General features: G+C 43.4%; 1 protein-coding gene across 2 annotated transcripts; it reads left to right on the top strand.

The window, feature by feature from the left end:
* Nucleotides 1-49: 49 nt before the first annotated feature.
* clgn (calmegin) lies at nt 50-27,750 on the top strand. Of its 2 annotated transcripts, none has more exons than XM_045723095.1 (14): nt 50-293; nt 1,781-2,002; nt 2,538-2,670; nt 2,945-3,086; nt 3,218-3,299; nt 12,198-12,390; nt 20,095-20,284; nt 21,050-21,163; nt 22,049-22,205; nt 22,902-23,117; nt 24,735-24,851; nt 25,087-25,246; nt 25,402-25,553; nt 25,860-27,750. In XM_045723095.1, exons 2-14 carry the CDS (start codon nt 1,781-1,783, stop codon nt 25,914-25,916), a joined length of 1,935 nt encoding a protein of 644 aa, XP_045579051.1. In that variant the 5' UTR covers nt 50-293; the 3' UTR covers nt 25,917-27,750. The 2 variants fall into 2 exon arrangements, with proteins under 2 accessions (XP_045579051.1, XP_045579050.1); XM_045723094.1 differs by having other exon boundaries at nt 25,857-27,750.
* The last annotated feature ends 244 nt before the right edge of the window (nt 27,751-27,994 follow it).

The raw sequence follows: 27,994 nt of genomic DNA, 5'->3' as shown, positions 1-27,994 counted from the left end.
AGAAATCTAGGACGAAAATTAGTGTGTTATTACAAGGCAGAGCACTTTTATTCTGAAATGGGCACCCCAATGGCGTTCTCTGGTTCTCTGTCCTCGGGCATGCGCAGTTAGCAGAAGTCGCTAACCGTTATCGACGTTCGAGGGTCTCCACGGCAATCTGTCCAGCCAGCTCCTCCAGGCCTTGGTACCCGCGTTTTACTCGAAGTGGGTCGAACGCAGTGAAAATAAAGTTGTTTGAGGATATTGGCGCAGAAAACATCACACAACTTGAATATTTTTTCCAATTGCACAAGGTTTGTTTGCTTGATATCTATCTAGTTAGCTACACTCATTCATTCTTCCCTGACTCTCTGTGTGCGTGACAACTGCAACACAACACATTTTGTTAGTTTAGCGTAGCCATTAGCTGGCTAACTTAGCTTTCTAACGTAATGCATTTTTCTCAGACAGGCCGTTTGTTCAGAATGGAAATATGTTTACATTTGGCACGTTAGGCTTTATGAATATGTCTGAAATGTCGCTGTATTTAGTAACCACATAGCTAGCTATTGATAACGCTCTGCTAGCCCGCTAATTCGCGCCACACACGGACGGGGTTGCAGGAGATAGCAAGGGACGTCCGGTGAACTGTCGCGAAAAACGTTAGTTATCTGACGTTACCTAGTTTGTTATTTAGCTTTGCTTGTGCAGTTAGTTAATGCCAAATATTGCCGACACTCCATATATATATATATATATATCTGAAATAACTTGCTTCCTATAAAAAGACGTGACAGAAATATGATGAAAGATGGCTTGCTGATGTGATGTCTTGATAATGCGCTTAGCCTGACAGAATGTTCTAGTAGTAGTAGCTACAGTGGTCCTAGCTAACAATCCTGGCTATGTGGAGTTTTGTGGACACTTCTGGTCGGCAGCTGTAGGTTAATTTTGGTGCTCTCTCTCGGGGCATATGGGCATCCCCTAGGGAACTGTAGTCTGCCTGAGGGACAGTGGCTCCTTGCTTTGTTGGCGACCCACATCCACCTCCCCAAACGTTCCATCAATCAGCTCGACGTTATGTTTACTCCAGCCCCGAGGGCCATTGATTTTGAAAATACTCTATCAAGCCATATTCAACCTTTACTCAATTGTAGCTGGCAATCTTATTGGTTCAAGTTGATGAAATGCTTGTCTAGTTATAATCTGAAAAGTGTCCTGGTTGGTGACAAGTCAATATTTTGCAAGTCATTGAAATGCAGAAAACCATTTTCGCATGGATTCATGAGTAATTGTATTTCATGGTACACATCTTTGAAACCTGATTTAGGGTGTCTGTTTTTTAACATTCAGAAATATATTTTTATTGGAAAAAGCAGAGCCATGTATAATCTTTCTCTTGTGAAAGCCATCCATTTCCTTGCATACGGCCAAATTGCATTACAGTGACAAAACCTTATTTTGTTTTTAGAAAGTATTTGTAGATGGAAAGATAGTGTCTGGAAAAGTACCTTTGAAATCAGAAGTGTATTAACCTTATTCCTGACCTCTTTCTTTGCTTTTCTCTCTCTTGGTCCGTCTTCCTCAAATCCTCCATTTACACCCTTACTTCACATGTTCTCCATCCCCACTGTCACGCCTTCTTCTCCCTCTCTCACCCCCCCACCCACTCCATTCCCCCTCCTCTCACAATGTCCGTCCCAACCCCTCACCTCTCCTCCCACCTTTCCACCCCCTCACCCTCTCCATTACCACTCTCTCCTCCCTTCCCCCTACCATCCATCTCCACGTCTCTCTCCAGATGAAGCTGTGGTGGGGCTGGGCGTGTGTGCTGCTCCTCTCCCTCCTGGCTCTCTCTGTGTCCCAGGCTGAAGCTCAGGATGACCTGGACCTGGAGATGGAGGAAGCTATGGTGGAAGACATGGTAGAAGATAGGGAAGACTCAGCAGAGATAGAGGGAGAGGCGGAGATGGAAGGGGAGGCGGAAGGGGAGAAGGGAACCGATGCCAACGTCTCCTTCCAGGTCAGTCAAAGGTCACCCAATAGGAAGTAGGATGACCTAGGTGGGGACATTTGAGATGGCACCCTTCTCCCTATGTAGTGTACCACGTGTGTGGGGCCTGGTCAGAAGTCTTGCAATATCTTGGAAATAGGGTGCCATTTTGGATGCATGCCTGGTGTGTTTTTTACACCCTCCAGTGTATCTCTACCCTTTTGAGTTTGAAACCCTAATCATTTGCCTATTATTTTTGTGTACCCGTAGCTAGTTAAACCCTAACTACAATCTCACTGTCATAACCCCAATTTTAGCCGGGGCCTTCAGGAAATCATGTCAGTAAATGTGTACTAAGCTGAGTCCCGATTCTCCACCCTTCCGGGTTTTACAGTGACAGAAAATCCCCCCAGCCGATTATTTAAATCCATGATGGGTAGTGTGAAGTGTACACTTCTGGATAAGGGTGAAGAATCTGGACCTAGCCCTACACTATATATCCCTCAGTTTGTGTTATATTTCACACACAAAGTAACCCCTCTGCCCCATTGGCTGAAAAACATAGGTGACCTACAAGACTCCTGTTCCCATCGGAGAGGTGTACTTCTCAGAGACCTTTGACGACGGCTCACTGGACAGGTGGCAGGTGTCAAAGACAATGAAGGAAGACGCAGACGATGAAATTGCTAAATATGATGGTAAGAAACAGACCACTTTTGCCCCCCACTCTACACTCTCCACTTGTGTGTGTTTTATGGGCACGCACATGTGTCTTTTTGCCAGTGTGTCAGTGAGAGACGACCCTGTTTCTTCTACTACTTAACCCCTCTCTCCTCTCCTGACCCCTCTCCTGACACTTCTCTCCTCTCCTGACCCCTCTCTCCTCTCCTGACCCCTCTCCTGACCCTTCTCTCCTCTCCTGACCCCTCTCCTGACACTTCTCTCCTCTCCTGACCCCTCTCTCCTCTCCAGGTAAGTGGTCTGTGGAGCAGCTGAAGGAGAATAAAGTACCAGGAGACATGGGTCTGGTTCTTAAGTCCCGGGCCAAACATCACGCCATCGCCTCCCTGTTGGACAGACCCTTCCTCTTCCGGGACGACGCCCTAGTCGTACAGTGAGTTTGACCTCTTACCTTTTTTGTTTTGTGTATAAAAGTGCATTTTCAAAATTAGCTTTTGAGTACACTTGAGGCTAATTCATATTAACCGCTGAACTTTTAGAGAAACCTGTGTGCGTTTACCTTAGGTATGAGGTGAACTTCCAGGATGGTATTGACTGTGGTGGAGCCTACATCAAACTGCTGTCAGACGAAGATGACCTGGATCTGGTACGTTGGTGTTATTACTATAATCTGATCTATGATGTTGGTTAGTCTAGTCCCAGATCTGTTGGTGTTATTACTATAATCTGATCTATGATGTTGGTTAGTCTAGTCCCAGATCTGTTGGTGTTATTACTATAATCTGATCTATGATGTTGGTTAGTCTAGTCCCAGATCTGTTGGTGTTATTACTATAATCTGATCTATGATGTTGGTTAGTCTAGTCCCAGATCTGTTGGTGTTATTACTATAATCTGATCTATGATGTTGGTTAGTCTAGTCCCAGATCTGTTGGTGTTATTACTATAATCTGATCTATGATGTTGGTTAGTCTAGTCCCAGATCTGTTGGTGTTATTACTATAATCTGATCTATGATGTTGGTTAGTCTAGTCCCAGATCTGTTGGTGTTATTACTATAATCTGATCTATGATGTTGGTTAGTCTAGTCCCAGATCTGTTGGTGTTATTACTATAATCTGATCTATGATGTTGGTTAGTCTAGTCCCAGATCTGTTGGTGTTATTACTATAATCTGATCTATGATGTTGGTTAGTCTAGTCCCAGATCTGTTGGTGTTATTACTATAATCTGATCTATGATGTTGGTTAGTCTAGTCCCAGATCTGTTGGTGTTATTACTATAATCTGATCTATGATGTTGGTTAGTCTAGTCTCAGATCTGTTGGTGTTATTACTATAATCTGATCTATGATGTTGGTTAGTCTAGTCCCAGATCTGTTGGTGTTATTACTATAATCTGATCTATGATGTTGGTTAGCCTAGTCCCAGATCTGTTGGTGTTATTACTATAATCTGATCTATGATGTTGGTTAGTCTAGTCTCAGATCTGTTGGTGTTATTACTATAATCTGATCTATGATGTTGGTTAGTCTAGTCCCAGATCTGTTGGTGTTATTACTATAATCTGATCTATGATGTTGGTTAGTCTAGTCTCAGATCTGTTGGTGTTATTACTATAATCTGATCTATGATGTTGGTTAGTCTAGTCCCAGATCTGTTGGTGTTATTACTATAATCTGATCTATGATGTTGGTTAGTCTAGTCCCAGATCTGTTGGTGTTATTACTATAATCTGATCTATGATGTTGGTTAGTCTAGTCCCAGATCTGTTGGTGTTATTACTATAATCTGATCTATGATGTTGGTTAGTCTAGTCTCAGATCTGTTGGTGTTATTACTATAATCTGATCTATGATGTTGGTTAGTCTAGTCCCAGATCTGTTGGTGTTATTACTATAATCTGATCTATGATGTTGGTTAGTCTAGTCTCAGATCTGTTGGTGTTATTACTATAATCTGATCTATGATGTTGGTTAGTCTAGTCCCAGATCTGTTGGTGTTATTACTATAATCTGATCTATGATGTTGGTTAGTCTAGTCCCAGATCTGTTGGTGTTATTACTATAATCTGATCTATGATGTTGGTTAGTCTAGTCTCAGATCTGTTGGTGTTATTACTATAATCTGATCTATGATGTTGGTTAGTCTAGTCTCCAGATCTGTTGGTGTTATTACTATAATCTGATCTATGATGTTGGTTAGTCTAGTCCCAGATCTGTTGGTGTTATTACTATAATCTGATCTATGATGTTGGTTAGTCTAGTCCCAGATCTGTTGGTGTTGTTACTATAATCTGATCTATGATGTTGGTTAGTCTAGTCTCAGATCTGTTGGTGTTATTACTATAATCTGATCTATGATGTTGGTTAGTCTAGTCCCAGATCTGTTGGTGTTATTACTATAATCTGATCTATGATGTTGGGTAGTCTAGTCCCAGATCTGTTGGTGTTATTACTATAATCTGATCTATGATGTTGGTTAGTCTAGTCCCAGATCTGTTGGTGTTATTACTATAATCTGATCTATGATGTTGGTTAGCCTAGTCCCAGATCTGTTGGTGTTATTACTATAATCTGATCTATGATGTTGGTTAGTCTAGTCCCAGATCTGTTGGTGTTATTACTATAATCTGATCTATGATGTTGGTTAGTCTAGTCCCAGATCTGTTGGTGTTATTACTATAATCTGATCTATGATGTTGGTTAGTCTAGTCCCAGATCTGTTGGTGTTATTACTATAATCTGATCTATGATGTTGGTTAGTCTAGTCCCAGATCTGTTGGTGTTATTACTATAATCTGATCTATGATGTTGGTTAGTCTAGTCTCAGATCTGTTGGTGTTATTACTATAATCTGATCTATGATGTTGGTTAGTCTAGTCCCAGATCTGTTGGTGTTATTACTATAATCTGATCTATGATGTTGGTTAGTCTAGTCTCAGATCTGTTGGTGTTATTACTATAATCTGATCTATGATGTTGGTTAGTCTAGTCCCAGATCTGTTGGTGTTATTACTATAATCTGATCTATGATGTTGGTTAGTCTAGTCCCAGATCTGTTGGTGTTATTACTATAATCTGATCTATGATGTTGGTTAGTCTAGTCTCAGATCTGTTGGTGTTATTACTATAATCTGATCTATGATGTTGGTTAGTCTAGTCCCAGATCTGTTGGTGTTATTACTATAATCTGATCTATGATGTTGGTTAGTCTAGTCCCAGATCTGTTGGTGTTATTACTATAATCTGATCTATGATGTTGGTTAGTCTAGTCTCAGATCTGTTGGTGGTGTTACTATAATCTGATCTATGATGTTGGTTAGTCTAGTTCCAGATCTGTTGGTGTTATTACTATAATCTTATCTATGATGTTGGTTAGTCTAGTCCCAGATCTGTTGGTGTTATTACTATAATCTGATCTATGATGTTGGTTAGTCTAGTCCCAGATCTGTTGGTGTTATTACTATAATCTGATCTATGATGTTGGTTAGTCTAGTTCCAGATCTGTTGGTGTTATTACTATAATCTGATCTATGATGTTGGTTAGTCTAGTCCCAGATCTGTTGGTGTTATTACTATAATCTGATCTATGATGTTGGTTAGTCTAGTTCCAGATCTGTTGGTGTTATTACTATAATCTGATCTATGATGTTGGTTAGTCTAGTCTCAGATCTGTTGGTGTTATTACTATAATCTGATCTATGATGTTGGTTAGTCTAGTTCCCAGATCTGTTGGTGTTATTACTATAATCTGATCTATGATGTTGGTTAGTCTAGTCCCAGATCTGTTGGTGTTATTACTATAATCTGATCTATGATGTTGGTTAGTCTAGTCTCAGATCTGTTGGTGTTATTACTATAATCTGATCTATGATGTTGGTTAGTCTAGTCCCAGATCTGTTGGTGTTATTACTATAATCTGATCTATGATGTTGGTTAGTCTAGTCCCAGATCTGTTGGTGTTATTACTATAATCTGATCTATGATGTTGGTTAGTCTAGTCCCAGATCTGTTGGTGTTATTACTATAATCTGATCTATGATGTTGGTTAGTCTAGTCTCAGATCTGTTGGTGTTATTACTATAATCTGATCTATGATGTTGGTTAGTCTAGTCTCAGATCTGTTGGTGTTGTTACTATAATCTGATCTATGATGTTGGTTAGTCTAGTCCCAGATCTGTTGGTGTTATTACTATAATCTGATCTATGATGTTGGTTAGTCTAGTCCCAGATCTGTTGGTGTTATTACTATAATCTGATCTATGATGTTGGTTAGTCTAGTCCCAGATCTGTTGGTGTTATTACTATAATCTGATCTATGATGTTGGTTAGTCTAGTTCCAGATCTGTTGGTGTTATTACTATAATCTGATCTATGATGTTGGTTAGTCTAGTCTCAGATCTGTTGGTGTTATTACTATAATCTGATCTATGATGTTGGTTAGTCTAGTCTCAGATCTGTTGGTGTTATTACTATAATCTGATCTATGATGTTGGTTAGTCTAGTCCCAGATCTGTTGGTGTTATTACTATAATCTGATCTATGATGTTGGTTAGTCTAGTCTCAGATCTGTTGGTGGTGTTACTATAATCTGATCTATGATGTTGGTTAGTCTAGTCCCAGATCTGTTGGTGTTATTACTATAATCTGATCTATGATGTTGGTTAGTCTAGTCTCAGATCTGTTGGTGTTATTACTGTAATCTGATCTATGATGTTGGTTAGTCTAGTCCCAGATCTGTTGGTGTTATTACTATAATCTGATCTATGATGTTGGTTAGTCTAGTCCCAGATCTGTTGGTGTTATTACTATAATCTGATCTATGATGTTGGTTAGTCTAGTCCCAGATCTGTTGGTGTTATTACTATAATCTGATCTATGATGTTGGTTAGTCTAGTCCCAGATCTGTTGGTGTTATTACTATAATCTGATCTATGATGTTGGTTAGTCTAGTCCCAGATCTGTTGGTGTTATTACTATAATCTGATCTATGATGTTGGTTAGCCTAGTCCCAGATCTGTTGGTGTTGTTACTATAATCTGATCTATGATGTTGGTTAGTCTAGTCCCAGATCTGTTGGTGTTATTACTATAATCTGATCTATGATGTTGGTTAGTCTAGTCCCAGATCTGTTGGTGTTATTACTATAATCTGATCTATGATGTTGGTTAGTCTAGTCTCAGATCTGTTGGTGTTATTACTATAATCTGATCTATGATGTTGGTTAGTCTAGTCCCAGATCTGTTGGTGTTATTACTATAATCTGATCTATGATGTTGGTTAGTCTAGTCTCAGATCTGTTGGTGTTATTACTATAATCTGATCTATGATGTTGGTTAGTCTAGTCCCAGATCTGTTGGTGTTATTACTATAATCTGATCTATGATGTTGGTTAGTCTAGTCCCAGATCTGTTGGTGTTATTACTATAATCTGATCTATGATGTTGGTTAGTCTAGTCCCAGATCTGTTGGTGTTATTACTATAATCTGATCTATGATGTTGGTTAGTCTAGTCCCAGATCTGTTGGTGTTATTACTATAATCTGATCTATGATGTTGGTTAGTCTAGTCCCAGATCTGTTGGTGGTGTTACTATAATCTGATCTATGATGTTGGTTAGTCTAGTCCCAGATCTGTTGGTGTTATTACTATAATCTGATCTATGATGTTGGTTAGTCTAGTCCCAGATCTGTTGGTGTTATTACTATAATCTGATCTATGATGTTGGTTAGTCTAGTCCCAGATCTGTTGGTGTTATTACTATAATCTGATCTATGATGTTGGTTAGTCTAGTCCCAGATCTGTTGGTGTTATTACTATAATCTGATCTATGATGTTGGTTAGTCTAGTCCCAGATCTGTTGGTGTTATTACTATAATCTGATCTATGATGTTGGTTAGTCTAGTCTCCAGATCTGTTGGTGTTATTACTATAATCTGATCTATGATGTTGGTTAGTCTAGTCCCAGATCTGTTGGTGTTATTACTATAATCTGATCTATGATGTTGGTTAGTCTAGTCCCAGATCTGTTGGTGTTATTACTATAATCTGATCTATGATGTTGGTTAGTCTAGTCTCAGATCTGGTGGTGTTACTATAATCTGATCTATGATGTTGGTTAGTCTAGTCTCAGATCTGTTGGTGTTATTACTATAATCTGATCTATGATGTTGGTTAGTCTAGTCTCAGATCTGTTGGTGTTATTACTATAATCTGATCTATGATGTTGGTTAGTCTAGTCTCAGATCTGTTGGTGTTATTACTATAATCTGATCTATGATGTTGGTTAGTCTAGTCCCAGATCTGTTGGTGTTATTACTATAATCTGATCTATGATGTTGGTTAGTCTAGTCTCAGATCTGTTGGTGTTATTACTATAATCTGATCTATGATGTTGGTTAGTCTAGTCTCAGATCTGTTGGTGTTATTACTATAATCTGATCTATGATGTTGGTTAGTCTAGTCTCAGATCTGTTGGTGTTATTACTATAATCTGATCTATGATGTTGGTTAGTCTAGTCTCAGATCTGTTGGTGTTATTACTATAATCTGATCTATGATGTTGGTTAGTCTAGTCCCAGATCTGTTGGTGTTATTACTATAATCTGATCTATGATGTTGGTTAGTCTAGTCCCAGATCTGTTGGTGTTATTACTATAATCTGATCTATGATGTTGGTTAGTCTAGTCTCAGATCTGTTGGTGGTGTTACTATAATCTGATCTATGATGTTGGTTAGTCTAGTCTCAGATCTGTTGGTGTTATTACTATAATCTGATCTATGATGTTGGTTAGTCTAGTCCCAGATCTGTTGGTGTTATTACTATAATCTGATCTATGATGTTGGTTAGCCTAGTCCCAGATCTGTTGGTGTTATTACTATAATCTGATCTATGATGTTGGTTAGTCTAGTCCCAGATCTGTTGGTGTTATTACTATAATCTGATCTATGATGTTGGTTAGTCTAGTTCCAGATCTGTTGGTGTTATTACTATAATCTGATCTATGATGTTGGTTAGTCTAGTCCCAGATCTGTTGGTGTTATTACTATAATCTGATCTATGATGTTGGTTAGTCTAGTCCCAGATCTGTTGGTGTTATTACTATAATCTGATCTATGATGTTGGTTAGTCTAGTCCCAGATCTGTTGGTGGTGTTACTATAATCTGATCTATGATGTTGGTTAGTCTAGTCCCAGATCTGTTGGTGTTATTACTATAATCTGATCTATGATGTTGGTTAGTCTAGTCCCAGATCTGTTGGTGTTATTACTATAATCTGATCTATGATGTTGGTTAGTCTAGTCCCAGATCTGTTGGTGTTATTACTATAATCTGATCTATGATGTTGGTTAGCCTAGTCCCAGATCTGTTGGTGGTGTTACTATAATCTGATCTATGATGTTGGTTAGTCTAGTCCCAGATCTGTTGGTGTTATTACTATAATCTGATCTATGATGTTGGTTAGTCTAGTCCCAGATCTGTTGGTGTTATTACTATAATCTGATCTATGATGTTGGTTAGTCTAGTCTCAGATCTGTTGGTGTTATTACTATAATCTGATCTATGATGTTGGTTAGTCTAGTCCCAGATCTGTTGGTGTTATTACTATAATCTGATCTATGATGTTGGTTAGTCTAGTCCCAGATCTGTTGGTGGTGTTACTATAATCTGATCTATGATGTTGGTTAGTCTAGTTCCAGATCTGTTGGTGTTATTACTATAATCTGATCTATGATGTTGGTTAGTCTAGTCCCAGATCTGTTGGTGGTGTTACTATAATCTGATCTATGATGTTGGTTAGTCTAGTCTCAGATCTGTTGGTGTTATTACTATAATCTGATCTATGATGTTGGTTAGTCTAGTCCCAGATCTGTTGGTGTTATTACTATAATCTGATCTATGATGTTGGTTAGTCTAGTCCCAGATCTGTTGGTGTTATTACTATAATCTGATCTATGATGTTGGTTAGTCTAGTTCCAGATCTGTTGGTGGTGTTACTATAATCTGATCTATGATGTTGGTTAGTCTAGTCTCAGATCTGTTGGTGTTATTACTATAATCTGATCTATGATGTTGGTTAGTCTAGTCCCAGATCTGTTGGTGTTATTACTATAATCTGATCTATGATGTTGGTTAGTCTAGTCCCAGATCTGTTGGTGTTATTACTATAATCTGATCTATGATGTTGGTTAGTCTAGTTCCAGATCTGTTGGTGTTGTTACTATAATCTGATCTATGATGTTGGTTAGTCTAGTCCCAGATCTGTTGGTGTTATTACTATAATCTGATCTATGATGTTGGTTAGTCTAGTCTCAGATCTGTTGGTGTTATTACTATAATCTGATCTATGATGTTGGTTAGTCTAGTCCCAGATCTGTTGGTGTTATTACTATAATCTGATCTATGATGTTGGTTAGTCTAGTCCCAGATCTGTTGGTGTTATTACTATAATCTGATCTATGATGTTGGTTAGCCTAGTCCCAGATCTGTTGGTGTTATTACTATAATCTGATCTATGATGTTGGTTAGTCTAGTCTCAGATCTGTTGGTGTTATTACTATAATCTGATCTATGATGTTGGTTAGTCTAGTCCCAGATCTGTTGGTGTTATTACTATAATCTGATCTATGATGTTGGTTAGCCTAGTCCCAGATCTGTTGGTGTTATTACTATAATCTGATCTATGATGTTGGTTAGTCTAGTCCCAGATCTGTTGGTGTTATTACTATAATCTGATCTATGATGTTGGTTAGTCTAGTCTCAGATCTGTTGGTGTTATTACTATAATCTGATCTATGATGTTGGTTAGTCTAGTCCCAGATCTGTTGGTGTTATTACTATAATCTGATCTATGATGTTGGTTAGTCTAGTCCCAGATCTGTTGGTGTTATTACTATAATCTGATCTATGATGTTGGTTAGTCTAGTCCCAGATCTGTTGGTGTTATTACTATAATCTGATCTATGATGTTGGTTAGTCTAGTCCCAGATCTGTTGGTGTTATTACTATAATCTGATCTATGATGTTGGTTAGTCTAGTCCCAGATCTGTTGGTGTTATTACTATAATCTGATCTATGATGTTGGTTAGTCTAGTCCCAGATCTGTTGGTGTTATTACTATAATCTGATCTATGATGTTGGTTAGTCTAGTCTCAGATCTGTTGGTGTTATTACTATAATCTGATCTATGATGTTGGTTAGTCTAGTCCCAGATCTGTTGGTGTTATTACTATAATCTGATCTATGATGTTGGTTAGTCTAGTCTCAGATCTGTTGGTGTTATTACTATAATCTGATCTATGATGTTGGTTAGTCTAGTTCCAGATCTGTTGATACTTGACTTTGGCCTGGCTCCCACTTCTAAAGTTAACTCTCTCTATTTATATGCCTCCGTAATGCTGTACTTTGCTTTTCGGCCCGCCCAAGGATTTCAATGGCAGAAAAATCCCCTGGTTTCAACATGACTTCCAGCTCTAACATTGCCTAGTATAGTCTCAGTATAGCTGACTGTAACGCTGTACCTTACTGTTGTGGTGTTCTAGGAGCAGTTTAATGACCGTACCTCCTACACCATCATGTTTGGTCCTGATAAGTGTGGAGAGGACTACAAGCTGCACTTCATCTTCCGCCACAGGAGCCCTCTGAACAAAGACCTGGAGGAGAAACACGCCAAGAGGGCCGATGTCGACCTGAAGAAGTTCTACACCGACAAGAAGACTCATCTCTACACACTGGGTAGGAGAGAGAGAGAGGAGAGGGGGTGGGGGAGAGAGAGAAGAGAGAGAGAGGAGAGGGGGTGGGGGAGAGAGAGAGGAGAGGGAGAGAGAGAGAGAGAGAGAGGGGGGGGGGGGGAGAGAGAGGAGAGGGGAGAGAGAGAGAGAGAGAGGGGAGGTGTGGGTTGGGGGAAGAGGGGGTAGGGGAGAGAGAGAAGAGATGTGAGGAGGGGGTAGGGGAGAGGAGGTGGGGGTTGGGGAAGAGGGGGTAGGGAGAGAGAGAGGAGGAGGGGTAGGGGAGAGAGAGAGGGGGTGTGGGTTGGGGGGGAGGGGGTAGGGGAGAGAGCGAGGAGGTGAGGAGGGGGTGGGGGGAGATGGGATGCGAGGAATCGTGGAAAGACAATGACAGAGAGCAACCCAGCTCTACGTGTCTGCTGGTTTGTGACCCACTGACTCCGACCCCGGTTAGAGGGGAACCCTTCAACCCAACAGTTGACACACACAGGAATTTGAATTCATATACACTGGAGATGAACATGGGGATGGTGGTGGTTCTGTAAGGGACAGAAACAGAGGTAATGAGTACACACATACTGAATACATACACCAAGTCACAGAGCAGAAATACATGGCTGAGGACTGTATAGATTACATTACAAACTGGGTGGATGGCGCCCTGAATGCTGATTGGCTGACAGCCGTCGTATATCAGACCGTATACAACGGGTATGACAAAACATGTTTTTACTGCTCTAATTACGTTGGTAACCAGTTTTTAATAGCAATAAGGCACCTCAGGGGTTTATGGTATATGGGCAATATACCATGGCTAAGGGCTGTGTCCAGGCACTCTGCTGTGGTATATTGGCCATATACCACACCCCCTCTGACCTTATTGCTGAATTACACCACACAGTGAACTCAGAGGACAATAGTAGTAACTGACTATGAAGACCCACATGCACAAGTCTCACAACTCACTTTGGGAACACCCACCATCCCATATTCAGAAATGAGTCCAGTTGTTGATGGGCAGACACAGATGTTACTGCCTGATGGAGACTGACAGTATTGTAGAGACTGATGTTACTACCTGATGGAGACTGACAGTATTGTAGAGACAGATGTTACTACCTGATGGAGACTAACAGTATTGTAGAGACAGATGTTACTACCTGATGGAGACTGACAGTATTGTATAGACTGATGTTATTACCTGATGGAGACTGACAGTATTGTAGAGACACAGATGTTACTGCCTGATGGAGACTGACAGTATTGTAGAGACAGAGATGTTACTGCCTGATGGAGACTGACAGTATTGTAGAGACAGAGATGTTACTACCTGATGGAGACTGACAGTATTGTAGAGACAGAGATGTTACAGCCTGATGGAGACTGACAGTATTGTAGAGACAGATGTTACTACCTGATGGAGACTGACAGTATTGTAGAGACAGAGATGTTACAGCCTGATGGAGACTGACAGTATTGTAGAGACAGATGTTACTGCCTGATGGAGACTGACAGTATTGTAGAGACAGATGTTACTGCCGGATGGAGACTGACAGTATTGTAGAGACAGAGATGTTACTGCCTGATGGAGACTGACAGTATTGTAGAGACAGATGTTACTGCCTGATGGAGACTGACAGTATTGTAGAGACAGATGTTACTACCTGATGGAGACTGACAGTATTGTAGAGACGGATGTTACTACCTGATGGAGACTGACAGTATTGTAGAGACAGATGTTACTGCCTGATGGAGACTGACAGTATTGTAGAGACAGATGTTACTGCCTGATGGAGACTGACAGTATTGTAGAGACAGAGATGTTACTGCCGGATGGAGACTGACAGTATTGTAGAGACAGATGTTACTGCCTGATGGAGACTGACAGTATTGTAGAGACAGAGATGTTACTGCCGGATGGAGACTGACAGTATTGTAGAGACAGAGATGTTACTGCCTGATGGAGACTGACAGTATTGTAGAGACAGAGATGTTACTGCCTGATGGAGACTGACAGTATTGTAGAGACTGATGTTACTACCTGATGGAGACTGACAGTATTGTAGAGACAGAGATGTTACTGCCTGATGGAGACTGACAGTATTGCAGAGACAGATGTTACTGCCTGATGGAGACTGACAGTATTGCAGAGACAGATGTTACTGCCTGATGGAGACTGACAGTATTGTAGAGACAGATGTTACTGCCTGATGGAGACTGACAGTATTGTAGAGACAGAGATGTTACTGCCTGATGGAGACTGACAGTATTGTAGAGACAGATGTTACTACCTGATGGAGACTGACAGTATTGTAGAGACAGATGTTACTACCTGATGGAGACTGACAGTATTGTAGAGACAGAGATGTTACTGCCTGATGGAGACTGACAGTATTGTAGAGACAGAGATGTTACTGCCAGATGGAGACTGACAGTATTGTAGAGACAGATGTTACTGCCTGATGGAGACTGACAGTATTGTAGAGACAGAGATGTTACTACCTGATGGAGACTGACAGTATTGTAGAGACAGAGATGTTACTACCTGATGGAGACTGACAGTATTGTAGAGACAGAGATGTTACTGCCTGATGGAGACTGACAGTATTGTAGAGACACAGATGTTACTGCCTGATGGAGACTGACAGTATTGTAGAGACAGAGATGTTACTGCCTGATGGAGACTGACAGTATTGTAGAGACAGAGATGTTACTGCCTGATGGAGACTGACAGTATTTTAGAGACAGAGATGTTACTGCCTGATGGAGACTGACAGTATTGTAGAGACAGATGTTACTGCCTGATGGAGACTGACAGTATTGTAGAGACAGATGTTACTGCCTGATGGAGACTGACAGTATTGTAGAGACAGATGTTACTGCCTGATGGAGACTGACAGTATTGTAGAGACAGATGTTACTACCTGATGGAGACTGACAGTATTGTAGAGACAGATGTTACTGCCTGATGGAGACTGACAGTATTGCAGAGACAGATGTTACTGCCTGATGGAGACTGACAGTATTGTAGAGACAGATGTTACTACCTGATGGAGACAGACAGTATTGTAGAGACAGATGTTACTGCCTGATGGAGACTGACAGTATTGCAGAGACAGATGTTACTGCCTGATGGAGACTGACAGTATTGTAGAGACAGATGTTACTGCCTGATGGAGACTGACAGTATTGTAGAGACAGATGTTACTGCCTGATGGAGACTGACAGTATTGTAGAGACAGAGATGTTACTGCCTGATGGAGACTGACAGTATTGTAGAGACAGATGTTACTGCCTGATGGAGACTGACAGTATTGTAGAGACAGAGATGTTACTGCCTGATGGAGACTGACAGTATTGTAGAGACAGATGTTACTGCCTGATGGAGACTGACAGTATTGTAGAGACAGATGTTACTACCTGATGGAGACTGACAGTATTGTAGAGACAGAGATGTTACTGCCTGATGGAGACTGACAGTATTGTAGAGACAGAGATGTTACTGCCTGATGGAGACTGACAGTATTGTAGAGACAGATGTTACTACCTGATGGAGACTGACAGTATTGTAGAGACAGAGATGTTACTGCCTGATGGAGACTGACAGTATTGTAGAGACAGATGTTACTGCCTGATGGAGACTGACAGTATTGTAGAGACAGATGTTACTACCTGATGGAGACTGACAGTATTGTAGAGACAGATGTTACTGCCTGATGGAGACTGACAGTATTGTAGAGACAGATGTTACTGCCTGATGGAGACTGACAGTATTGTAGAGACAGAGATGTTACTGCCGGATGGAGACTGACAGTATTGTAGAGACAGATGTTACTGCCTGATGGAGACTGACAGTATTGTAGAGACAGAGATGTTACTGCCTGATGGAGACTGACAGTATTGTAGAGACAGATGTTACTGCCTGATGGAGACTGACAGTATTGTAGAGACAGATGTTACTACCTGATGGAGACTGACAGTATTGTAGAGACAGATGTTACTGCCTGATGGAGACTGACAGTATTGCAGAGACAGATGTTACTGCCTGATGGAGACTGACAGTATTGTAGAGACAGATGTTACTGCCTGATGGAGACTGACAGTATTGTAGAGACAGATGTTACTACCTGATGGAGACTGACAGTATTGTAGAGACAGATGTTACTGCCTGATGGAGACTGACAGTATTGTAGAGACAGAGATGTTACTACCTGATGGAGACTGACAGTATTGTAGAGACAGATGTTACTACCTGATGGAGACTGACAGTATTGTAGAGACAGATGTTACTGCCTGATGGAGACTGACAGTATTGTAGAGACAGATGTTACTGCCTGATGGAGACTGACAGTATTGTAGAGACAGAGATGTTACTACCTGATGGAGACTGACAGTATTGTAGAGACAGATGTTACTGCCTGATGGAGACTGACAGTATTGTAGAGACAGAGATGTTACTGCCTGATGGAGACTAACAGTATTGTAGAGACAGATGTTACTACCTGATGGAGACTGACAGTATTGTAGAGACAGATGTTACTGCCGGATGGAGACTGACAGTATTGTAGAGACAGAGATGTTACTGCCTGATGGAGACTAACAGTATTGTAGAGACAGAGATGTTACTACCTGATGGAGACTGACAGTATTGTAGAGACAGATGTTACTGCCTGATGGAGACTGACAGTATTGTAGAGACAGATGTTACTGCCTGATGGAGACTGACAGTATTGTAGAGACAGAGATGTTACTACCTGATGGAGACTGACAGTATTGTAGAGACAGAGATGTTACTGCCGGATGGAGACTGACAGTATTGTAGAGACAGATGTTACTGCCTGATGGAGACTGACAGTATTGTAGAGACAGAGATGTTACTGCCTGATGGAGACTGACAGTATTGTAGAGACAGATGTTACTGCCTGATGGAGACTGACAGTATTGTAGAGACAGATGTTACTACCTGATGGAGACTGACAGTATTGTAGAGACAGATGTTACTGCCTGATGGAGACTGACAGTATTGTACAGACAGATGTTACTACCTGATGGAGACTGACAGTATTGTAGAGACAGATGTTACTGCCTGATGGAGACTGACAGTATTGTAGAGACAGATGTTACTACCTGATGGAGACTGACAGTATTGTAGAGACAGATGTTACTGCCGGATGGAGACTGACAGTATTGTAGAGACAGAGATGTTACAGCCTGATGGAGACTGACAGTATTGTAGAGACAGATGTTACTGCCTGATGGAGACTGACAGTATTGTAGAGACAGATGTTACTGCCTGATGGAGACTGACAGTATTGTAGAGACAGATGTTACTGCCTGATGGAGACTGACAGTATTGTAGAGACAGAGATGTTACTGCCTGATGGAGACTGACAGTATTGTAGAGACAGAGATGTTACTCCCGGGTGGAGACTGACAGTATTGTAGAGACAGATGTTACTGCCTGATGGAGACTGACAGTATTGTAGAGACAGAGATGTTACTGCCGGATGGAGACTGACAGTATTGTAGAGACAGATGTTACTGCCTGATGGAGACTGACAGTATTGTAGAGACAGATGTTACTACCTGATGGAGACTGACAGTATTGTAGAGACAGATGTTACTGCCTGATGGAGACTGACAGTATTGTAGAGACAGATGTTACTGCCTGATGGAGACTGACAGTATTGTAGAGACAGATGTTACTGCCTGATGGAGACTGACAGTATTGTAGAGACAGAGATGTTACTGCCGGATGGAGACTGACAGTATTGTAGAGACAGATGTTACTACCGGATGGAGACTGACAGTATTGTAGAGACAGATGTTACTGCCTGATGGAGACTGACAGTATTGTAGAGACAGAGATGTTACTGCCGGATGGAGACTGACAGTATTGTAGAGACAGATGTTACTGCCTGATGGAGACTGACAGTATTGTAGAGACAGATGTTACTACCTGATGGAGACTGACAGTATTGTAGAGACAGATGTTACTGCCTGATGGAGACTGACAGTATTGTAGAGACAGAGATGTTACTGCCTGATGGAGACTGACAGTATTGTAGAGACAGATGTTACTGCCTGATGGAGACTGACAGTATTGTAGAGACAGATGTTACTGCCTGATGGAGACTGACAATATTGTAGAGACAGATGTTACTGCCTGATGGAGACTGACAATATTGTAGAGACAGATGTTACTGCCTGATGGAGACTGACAGTATTGTAGAGACAGATGTTACTGCCTGATGGAGACTGACAATATTGTAGAGACAGATGTTACTGCCTGATGGAGACTGACAGTATTGTCTGACCTGCAGAGACAAAGGGATGGGCAAATGTACGGCCCCCTACCAACCTCCGTAGCAGGACACAGGTCAGAGAGTTTGAGAGGCAGGTTCATGGTTCGGTGGTGGGGGATGGGGACCTCAGGGTTGTGCTGATAACTCACCACAAGGGAATTTGTAACAGACACATTGAGATAAGAGACGATGTGTGTGTCCAGGACAAGTTACTCTCTTTTCTGAACTCATGTTTCATGTTTCTCTCCCCTCCCTCCCTCTCTCCCCTCCCTCCCTCCCTCTCTCCCCTCCCTCCCTCCCTCTCTCCCCTCCCTCCCTCCCTCCCTCTCTCCCTCCCTCTCTCCCTCCCTCTCTCCCCTCCCTCCCTCTCTCCCCTCCCTCCCTCTCTCCCCTCCCTCTCTCCCCTCCCTCCCTCTCTCCCCTCCCTCCCTCTCTCCCTCCCTCTCTCCCCTCCCTCCCTCTCTCCCCTCCCTCCCTCTCTCCCCTCCCTCTCTCCCCTCCCTCCCTCTCTCCCCTCCCTCCCTCTCTCCCTCCCTCTCTCCCCTCCCTCCCTCTCTCCCCTCCCTCCCTCTCTCCCTCCCTCTCTCCCTCTCTCCCTCCCTCTCTCCCCTCCCTCCCTCTCTCCCCTCCCTCTCTCCCCTACCTCCCTCCCTCTCTCCCTCCCTCTCTCCCCTCCCTCTCTCCCCTCCCTCCCTCCCTCTCTCCCTCCCTCTCTCCCCTCCCTCTCTCTCTCCCCTCCCTCTCTCTCTCCCCTCCCTCTCTCTCTCCCCTCCCTCCCTCTCTCCCTCCCTCTCTCCCCTCCCTCCCTCTCTCCCCTCCCTCCCTCTCCCTCTCTCCCCTCCCTCCCTCTCTCCCCTCCCTCCCTCTCTCCCCTCCCTCCCTCTCTCCCCTCCCTCTCTCCCCTCCCTCCCTCCCTCTCTCCCTCCCTCCCTCCCTCTCTCCCTCCCTCTCTCCCCTCCCTCCCTCTCTCCCCTCCCTCTCTCCCTCCCTCTCTCCCCTCCCTCCCTCTCTCCCCTCCCTCCCTCTCTCCCCTCCCTCTCTCTCTCCCCTCCCTCTCTCTCTCCCCTCCCTCTCTCTCTCCCTCCCTCTCTCTCTCCCCTCCGTCTCTCTCCCCCTCCCGCTCTCTCCCCTCCCGCTCTCTCTCCCCTCCCGCTCTCTCTCCCCTCCCTCTCTCTCTCTCCCCTCTCTCTCTCTCTCTCCCCTCTCTCTCTCTCTCCCCTCTCGCTCTCTCTCCCCTCCTCTCCCCGCTCTCCTCCCTCTCCCCGCTCTCCTCCCTCTCCCCGCTCTCCTCCCTCTCCCTCCCGCTCTCTCCTCTCCCCTCCCGCTCTCTCTCCCCTCCCACTCTCTCTCCCCTCCCGCTCTCCCCCCCACCCCTCCTCTCTCCCCTCCCTCTCCCCCCCATACAGTCCTGAACCCAGACAACAGCTATGAGATCCTGGTAGACCAGAGCAGTGTTAGTCGTGGCTCTCTGCTTCATGATGTGGTTCCTCCTGTTAACCCCACCAAGGAGATAGATGATCCCACTGACTCTAAACCTGAAGACTGGGACGAGAGGGCCAAGATACCAGACCCAGAGGCTGTCAAACCTGACAACTGGTGGGTTCAACTTCAACACCACTTTTTGGGAATGTTTTTGGGGGAGTCGTGACTAAAAGCAAACCAGGTATTAGCAGGCATGACTTAGGAGAGGGTCTAGTTCTGAAGGATTTGTGCTTATATTCTAAAACAGAAATCCTTTAAGGACTGTAGATATAATGCGTCTATTAAAGCTGTATTATATGGCTTTGTAGGCGACCCGACCAAATTCATATAGAAATGTGAGTTTACACTCCATGGAAAGTTTATTAGGTACACCATCCCATTCAAGAAAATGTTTCGCTCCTACAGACAATGAGTCACGTGGTGTGAGGAATGTTTTCCTGGCACACATTAGGTCCCTTGATACCAATTGAGCAATGTTTTAATGCCCCGAAGAATTCAGGCTGTTCTGGAGGCAAAGGGGGTCCGACCCAGTATTAGATGGGTGTACCTAATAAACTGACCACTGAGTGTAGATCTGTCATTGGAAGGAAGTCTGATGAGGGGTAGATATGTTCTGTATGTGCCATTTCTATGCTTCCTGCCCTTAAGTTGAGTTTTTTTCAACTTTTGACTTTTTGTACATCTGCTGTCAGAGGTTTAGATGGTACAATGATTCTCTACATTTGTTTTGTCACAAACTGAAAATTAGGCAAAACTATTGTGATTTTTTTTTGCAGCCATGTAATGGTGTTTGCGATTTCTACATATTATGCCTCTAGGGGTAATATTGAGCAACATGCTTGGTTTTTATGCCAAACCATTTGGCATCTTGTGTTCCAGGGATGAGGAGGCTCCGGCTAAGATCCAGGACCCTGATGCTGTGAAGCCAGAGGGATGGCTGGACGACGAGCCTGAGTTTGTAGCCGACCCCGCCGCCAATAAACCAGACGACTGGTAAACACACTGAACATACACACACACACACACCGTACACACACACACACACACCGTACACACACACACATCAATAAAAACTGTTGTTTTGGGAACTCCACTTTTTCTGTCTTTCTCTCCTTTCTTTACATCCATCTCTCTCGCTCTCCTTTATCACCATCTCTCTCTTTCCTCTCTCACCATCTCTCTCTCCTCTCTCTCACCATCTCTCCTCTCTCTCTCCTCTCTCACCATCTCTCTCTCCTCTCTCTCACCATCTCTCTTTCCTCTCTCACCATCTCTCTTTCCTCTCTCACCATCTCTCTCTTCTCTCACCATCTCTCTCTCCTCTCACCATCTCTCTCTCCTCTCACCATCTCTCTCTCCTCTCTCACCATCTCTCTCTCCTCTCTCACCATCTCTCTCTCCTCTCTCACCATCTCTCTCTCCTCTCACCATCTCTCTCTCCTCTCACCATCTCTCTCCATCTCTCTCTCTCTCTCCTCTCTCACCATCTCTCTCTTTCCTCTCTCACCATCTCTCTTTCCTCTCTCACCATCTCTCTCTCCTCTCTCTCACCATCTCTCTCCTCTCTCACCATCTCTCTCCATCTCTCTCTCTCTCTCCTCTCTCACCATCTCTCTCTCTCCTCTCTCACCATCTCTCTCTCTCCTCTCTCACCATCTCTCTCTCTCCTCTCTCACCATCTCTCTCTCTCTCTCCTCTCTCACCATCTCTCTCTCTCCATCTCTCTCCATCTCTCACCATCTCTCTCTCTATCTCTCCTCTCGCACCATATCTCCCTCCTCTCTCACCATATATCTCTCCTCTCACCATCTCTCTCCTCTCATCTCTCTCTCCTTTATCTCTCCTCTCTCACCATCTCTCTCCTTTATCTCTCTGTAGGGATGAGGAGATGGATGGAGAGTGGGAGGCCCCTCAGGTTCCTAACCCAGTGTGTGAGACAGCCCCTGGATGTGGGCAGTGGAAACCCCCTACCATCAACAACCCTCAGTACAAGGGCAAGTGGAAGGCCCCTCTGGTGGACAACCCCCACTACCAGGTAACATAATCCTTTCCTGAAGGCACATGTTTCATTAGGTTATTGTTGGTCTATAGGCCTGAGATCCCTTTCTTATTGCTGGTCTATAGGCCTGAGATCCCTGTCTTATTGTTGGTCTATAGGCCTGAGATCCCTGTCTTATTGTTGGTCTATAGGCCTGAGATCCCTGTCTTATTGTTGGTCTATAGGCCTGAGATCCCTGTCTTATTGTTGGTCTATAGGCCTGAGATCCCTGTCTTATTGTTGGTCTATAGGCCTGAGATCCCTGTCTTATTGTTGGTCTATAGGCCTGAGATCCCTGTCTTATTGTTGGTCTATAGGCCTGAGATCCCTGTCTTATTGTTGGTCTATAGGCCTGAGATCCCTGTCTTATTGTTGGTCTATAGGCCTGAGATCCCTGTCTTATTGTTGGTCTATAGGCCTGAGATCCCTGTCTTATTGTTGGTCTGTAAGGCTGATATTCAGAGCTGAGATCCCTGTCTTATTATTGGTCTGTAAGGCTGATATTCAGAGCTTCACCCAAATGTACATGACATTACATGACAATCTGCATGCACAGATCTCAAGTCAGAATGCCACTCTGAGTACATGTGGACACTAAAGCGTCTCTTCTGTAACATTTGACCTCTCCTCTCCCAGGGTGTGTGGACACTAAAGCATCTCTTCTACTGTAACATTTGACCTCTCCTCTCCCAGGGTGTGTGGAGCCCGCGTAAGATCCAGAACCCGGACTACTTTGAGGACCTGGCTCCGTTCAAGATGACGTCGTTCAGAGCCGTGGGGCTGGAGCTCTGGTCTATGACATCAGAGATCTACTTCGATAACTTCATCATCACTTCATATAAAGAGGTGGCTGATCGCTGGGCTGGAGACAGCTGGGGACTCAAGAAACTGGTGGCTAGTGCCAACGAGGTGTGTATGACACACACACACGTAGATAGACTCAGCAAAAAAGAAACGTCCCTTTTTCAGGACCCTGTCTTTCAAAGATAATTCATAAAAATCCAAATAACTTCACAGATCTTCATTGTAAAGGGTTTAAACACTGTTTCCCATGCTTGTTCAATGAACCATAAACAATGAATGAACATGCACCTATGGAACGGTCGTTAACACACTAACAGCTTACAGATGGTAGGCAATTAAGGTCACAGTTATGAAAATGTAGGACACTAAAGAGGCCTTTCTACTGACTCTAAAAAACACCAAATGAAAGATGCCCAGGGTCCCTGCTCATCTTCGTGAACGTGCCTTAGGCATGCTGCAAGGAGGCATGAGGACTGCAGATGTGGCCAGGGCAATAAATTGCAATGTCCGTACTGTGAGACGCCTAAGACAGCGCTACAGGGAGACAGGACGGACAGCTGATCGTCCTCACAGTGGCAGACCACGTGTAACAACACCTGCACAGGATCGGTACATCCGAACATCACACCTGCGGGACAGGTACAGGATGGCAACAACAACTGCCCGAGGTACACCAGGAACTCACAATCCCTCCATCAGTGCTCAGACTGTCCGCAATAGGCTGAGAGAGGCTGGACTGAGGGCTTGTAGGCCTGTTGTAAGGCAGGTCCTCACCAGACATCACCGGTAACAACGTCACCTATGGGCACAAACCCACCGTCGCTGGACCAGACAGGACTGGCAAAAAGTGCTCTTCACTGACGAGTCACGGTTTTGTCTCACCAGGGGTGATGGTCGGATTAGCGTTTATCATCTAAGGAATGAGCGTTACACCAAGGCCTGTACTCTGGAGAGGGATCGATTTGGAGGTGGAGGGTCCGTCATGGTCTGGGGCGGTGTGTCACAGCATCATCGGACTGAGCTCGTTGTCATTGCAGGCAATCTCAATGCTGTGCGTTACAGGGAAGACATCCTCCTCCCTCATGTGGTACCCTTCCTGCAGGCTCATCCTGACATGACCCTCCAGCATGACAATGCCACCAGCCATACTGCTCGTTCAGTGAGTGATTTCCTGCAGGACAGGAATGTCAGTGTTCTGCCATGGCCAGCGAAGAGCCCAGATCTCAATCCCATTGAGCACGTCTGGGGCCTGTTGGATCAGAGGGATAGGGCCAGGGCCATTCCCCCCAGAAATGTCTGGGAACTTGCAGGTGCCTTGGTGGAAGAGTGGGGTAACATCTCACAGCAAGAACTGGCTATTCTGGTGCAGTCCATGAGGAGGAGATGCACTGCAGTACTTAATGCAGCTGGTGGCCACACCAGATACTGACTGTTACTTTTGATTTTGACCCCCCCCCCTTTGTTCAGGGACACATTATTCCATTTGTTAGTCACATGTCTGTGGAACTTGTTCAGTTTAAGTCTGTTGTTGAATCTTATGTTCATAAATATTTACACATATTAAATTTGCTGAAAATAAACACAGTTGACAGTGCGAGGAAGTTTTGTTTTTTTGCTGAGTTTACAAACATGCAGAACACAGACACACTTTTTATATATTTCCTCACTGAATGTTCATTCACACACAGTTATATTTGCTTAATATCACCCCCCCCCCCCCAGCCGGGTGTGTTTTCCCAGTTGACCATGGCAGCAGAGGAGAGACCGTGGCTCTGGGTGGTCTACATACTGACTGTTGGTCTGCCCATAGGACTGACTGTTTTATTCTGCTGGCCCAAGGTAACACACCAACACTATGGACTTGTGGTGTTTCCTGCTCTGTCTGTGTGTTTGATATTCAATTCATCTTGTCATTTTCACTATACAGCCAAACAACACTCCTATATATTGTTCTTTGCAATTTAAGAGGCTATTTATCTATCTAACCACCAGCTCATTGTCTGACTCTCTCTCTCCCTCTGACTCCTCTTTCTCTGATTCTCTTTCTGACTCTCTCTCTGACTCTCTCCTACAGAAATCAGATGATGACTATGTGTACAAGAAGGTGGACCCACCTAAACCCGATGTAGAAGAGGAGGAAGAGGATGATGATGAAGAAGAGGAGGAGGAGGAAGAAGAGGAGAAGGGAGACCAAGCAGCTGAGGCCAAAGCTACTGAGAGTCTAACACCTGCAGGTCAGAGAGAAGACATGAGATCTCTCTCGCCTTCTCTCCTTCCCACTCTTTCTCCCTCTTCCTCCCCCTCTCTCTCCTCACTTGTTCTCTCTTCCAGATTTATTCTTCTCTTTTCCTTAGTTAATATTTCCTCTCATTCTCCTTTTCTCTTTCAGAAGCGAAGAAAGAGAAGGCGGAGGAGGAGACTGGGGCAGCTGGAGGGGACAGTGTAGAAGATGAAGAGGAAGATGAGGAGGAGGAGGACGAAGGAGAGGAGGAAGAAGAGACCAAGTCCAATGAGGCAGCATCGGATGATGTCAGTGCTGAGGTACTCTGTTAGTTTTCTGAAAGATCAAAATGTCCTCTACAATACTCAGTTACACATTTGACCCTCTGAAACTCTGGCTTCACCCTAATTATCTCTTCTTCCTCCAAGTGTGCACTTGTTCACTTCCCTTCACTGAAATGACTGGTGTAACAAATATGGTGGAAACTCCCACGAGAACATGCCTCCACCAATCCAATGCTTTCATATTTGTGGGAAGTAGTGAACAAGTGCACACTTCAGGAGAAAGTAGACATTGGGACACCTTGTCTTTCATTCATCCCTTTTTCATCCCTCCTTTCCAAGCAGAAGGAGGAGGCAGACGAGGGGGCCACAGCGTTGGCGACGGACACAAACAGTCTGTGAGGAAGAGGAGGGTACGGAAAGACTGATGAAGACCAACGACGACAAATGAAGCCTTCTCTCTCTCTCTCTCTCTCTCATCTCTGCATGCCCTCTGGTGGTCCTAGTGACCAAGATACTACCCCTCCTCCTCCATCAGTCGAATGACAACCATCCCCCTTTCCTTCTCATCTTCCTTTGTTCTCTCTATCCGTTACGCCTCTCTCTAAGGCCATCAAGGATACCCTGACCCCCCAACCCTCCTTTCTTCCAAAATGAATACTATGCCCCCTCATCTTCTTCCTCCTTCCCCCCATCATCTTCATCAGCTGCAACTTTCTAACCCCCCCTCTTCAGCTTCCAGTCTTCCTGACTATAGTTCCTAGTTCTGGTTTATTGTTGGCATTTGTTAAGCTTCAGAAGTATTTTTTTATTCAAACTAAAGTTAAAAGGCAGCTCTCTCTGGCTTGTGTCTCAAATGACACCCTATTCCCTGAAATAGAGCTTTGGTCAGGGTAGTGCACTACATGGGGGGGAAATAAGGTGTTAAAAAGTAGTGCACTACATGGGGGGGAAATAAGGTGTTCAAAATTAGTGCACTACATGGGGGGAAATAAGGTGTTATAAAGTAGTGCACTACTTGGGGGGAATAAGGTGTTCAAAAGTAGTGCACTACTTGGGGGGAAATAAGGTGTTAAAAAGTAGTGCACTACATGGGGGGAAATAAGGTGTTAAAAAGTAGTGCACTACTTGGGGGGAAATAAGGTGTTAAAAAGTAGTGCACTACATGGGGAATAGGGTGGTGAGAGAGAGTGAAGACCTCTATAGCCATGTTACTGTATTGCTGCTGTGTGACTGAAGTTGCCATGTTTCTCCAGCCTGGTCTCAGATCTGGTTGTAGTTGGAGTCAATTCCTCTGACTATTATTGTGACAATATTTGGCTCTAAAATACAAACTGTGCATCCCAAATGGCACCCTGTTCCCGTTATATTGAACTACCCTATGGGCCCTGGTCAAAAGTAGTGCACTATATAGGGTGCCTCTGGTCAAAAGTTGTGCACTATATTGGGAATAGGGTGCCATTTGGGACTTACATATACAGATCTGGGACCAGTCTTAAAGTTTTAGTAGAGAGACAGACAGAAGGATATTTTAAGACAATAAGGCGCCTTACGTCAGGTTTAAGAAGGTTATACATCTACTTTAGATTCATAGTGTTTGTTTTTCATTAACTTATAAAAGGAAGTTCATAATATAATATGTCAGTTCTTTGTGTTATTTAGTTTTTTACTAAATTATATGGATTTAAAACTGAGGATTGAAAATCGGCACTGATAAAAATGTATCTATTTATTCATTCTCGTTTGAAACTTCTCCCTCTTGTTCATTTTAAGGCTAAATTTAAAACATAAGAAAATATTACAATGCAGTTTTTTTGTCTTGAGTGAATTGAAATGTTAGGATGTTTGAAAAAATATATATATTATAATAATTTGTAGTTAGTTTTACCACTGTTTTGCTTATTGTGAGCCTACGTCAGAACAAACAAGTTGTTTGCCCAAAGTCGGCATAAAACCCTCTATTCTCCACCCGAGGGAGGTGGGTATTCCCAAATATCCTAACTCCGGTTCCAGAATGAATTACAAACAATTCTGTCTTGTATGGAAAGAGATGTGCAGATTTCTGCGTTTGTTCTGTTTTCTCTCCAGCTTTTTCTAGTAAATGTTTTCTGTTCTCGTCCGACAACCAGGCATATTTCCCTGTTTCCAATAAGTTGCAAATTGTACATTGCTCTTGGAAAATTAAATATTTAATACAAAAACAGTCTTACTAGTTTGTTGTAAGCCTGGTCCCAGATCTGTTTGTGGTCTTGTCTCATTTCTGTCATTGTCAAGGAGTTGGTATAACACTATCAAACAGACTGGCTCTCAGGCTAACTTGTCATGGTACTGTTTCATTTCCATGAAAGGTGCTGAGTCATGTGTATGATTAACTATGACTAGTGTTGTACTAGGCTGCTCCCCTCTTGGGGCCAAACAGAATTCACCTAAGTAGTTGTCTGAAGTGTGGCCTTGAAAAGGAACATCACCCTCTGGATCGG

This window comes from Salmo salar, chromosome ssa08 (genome assembly GCF_905237065.1).
Source record: "Salmo salar chromosome ssa08, Ssal_v3.1, whole genome shotgun sequence".
Lineage (NCBI taxonomy): Eukaryota > Metazoa > Chordata > Actinopteri > Salmoniformes > Salmonidae > Salmo > Salmo salar.
Note: the sequence above shows the minus strand (reverse complement) of the source record. Positions and strands in the feature narration are given on the sequence as shown.

Excerpts from the sequence above, each read along its gene's own strand:
- clgn (XM_045723094.1), top strand. The coding sequence starts at position 1,781 with ATGAAGCTGTGGTGGGGCTGGGCGTGTGTGCTGCTCCTCTCCCTCCTG. Across the intron at positions 2,671-2,944 it reads TGAAATTGCTAAATATGATG|GTAAGTGGTCTGTGGAGCAG; the intron begins GTAAGAAACAGA and ends TCTCCTCTCCAG. Across the intron at positions 21,164-22,048 it reads GCCAATAAACCAGACGACTG|GGATGAGGAGATGGATGGAG; the intron begins GTAAACACACTG and ends ATCTCTCTGTAG.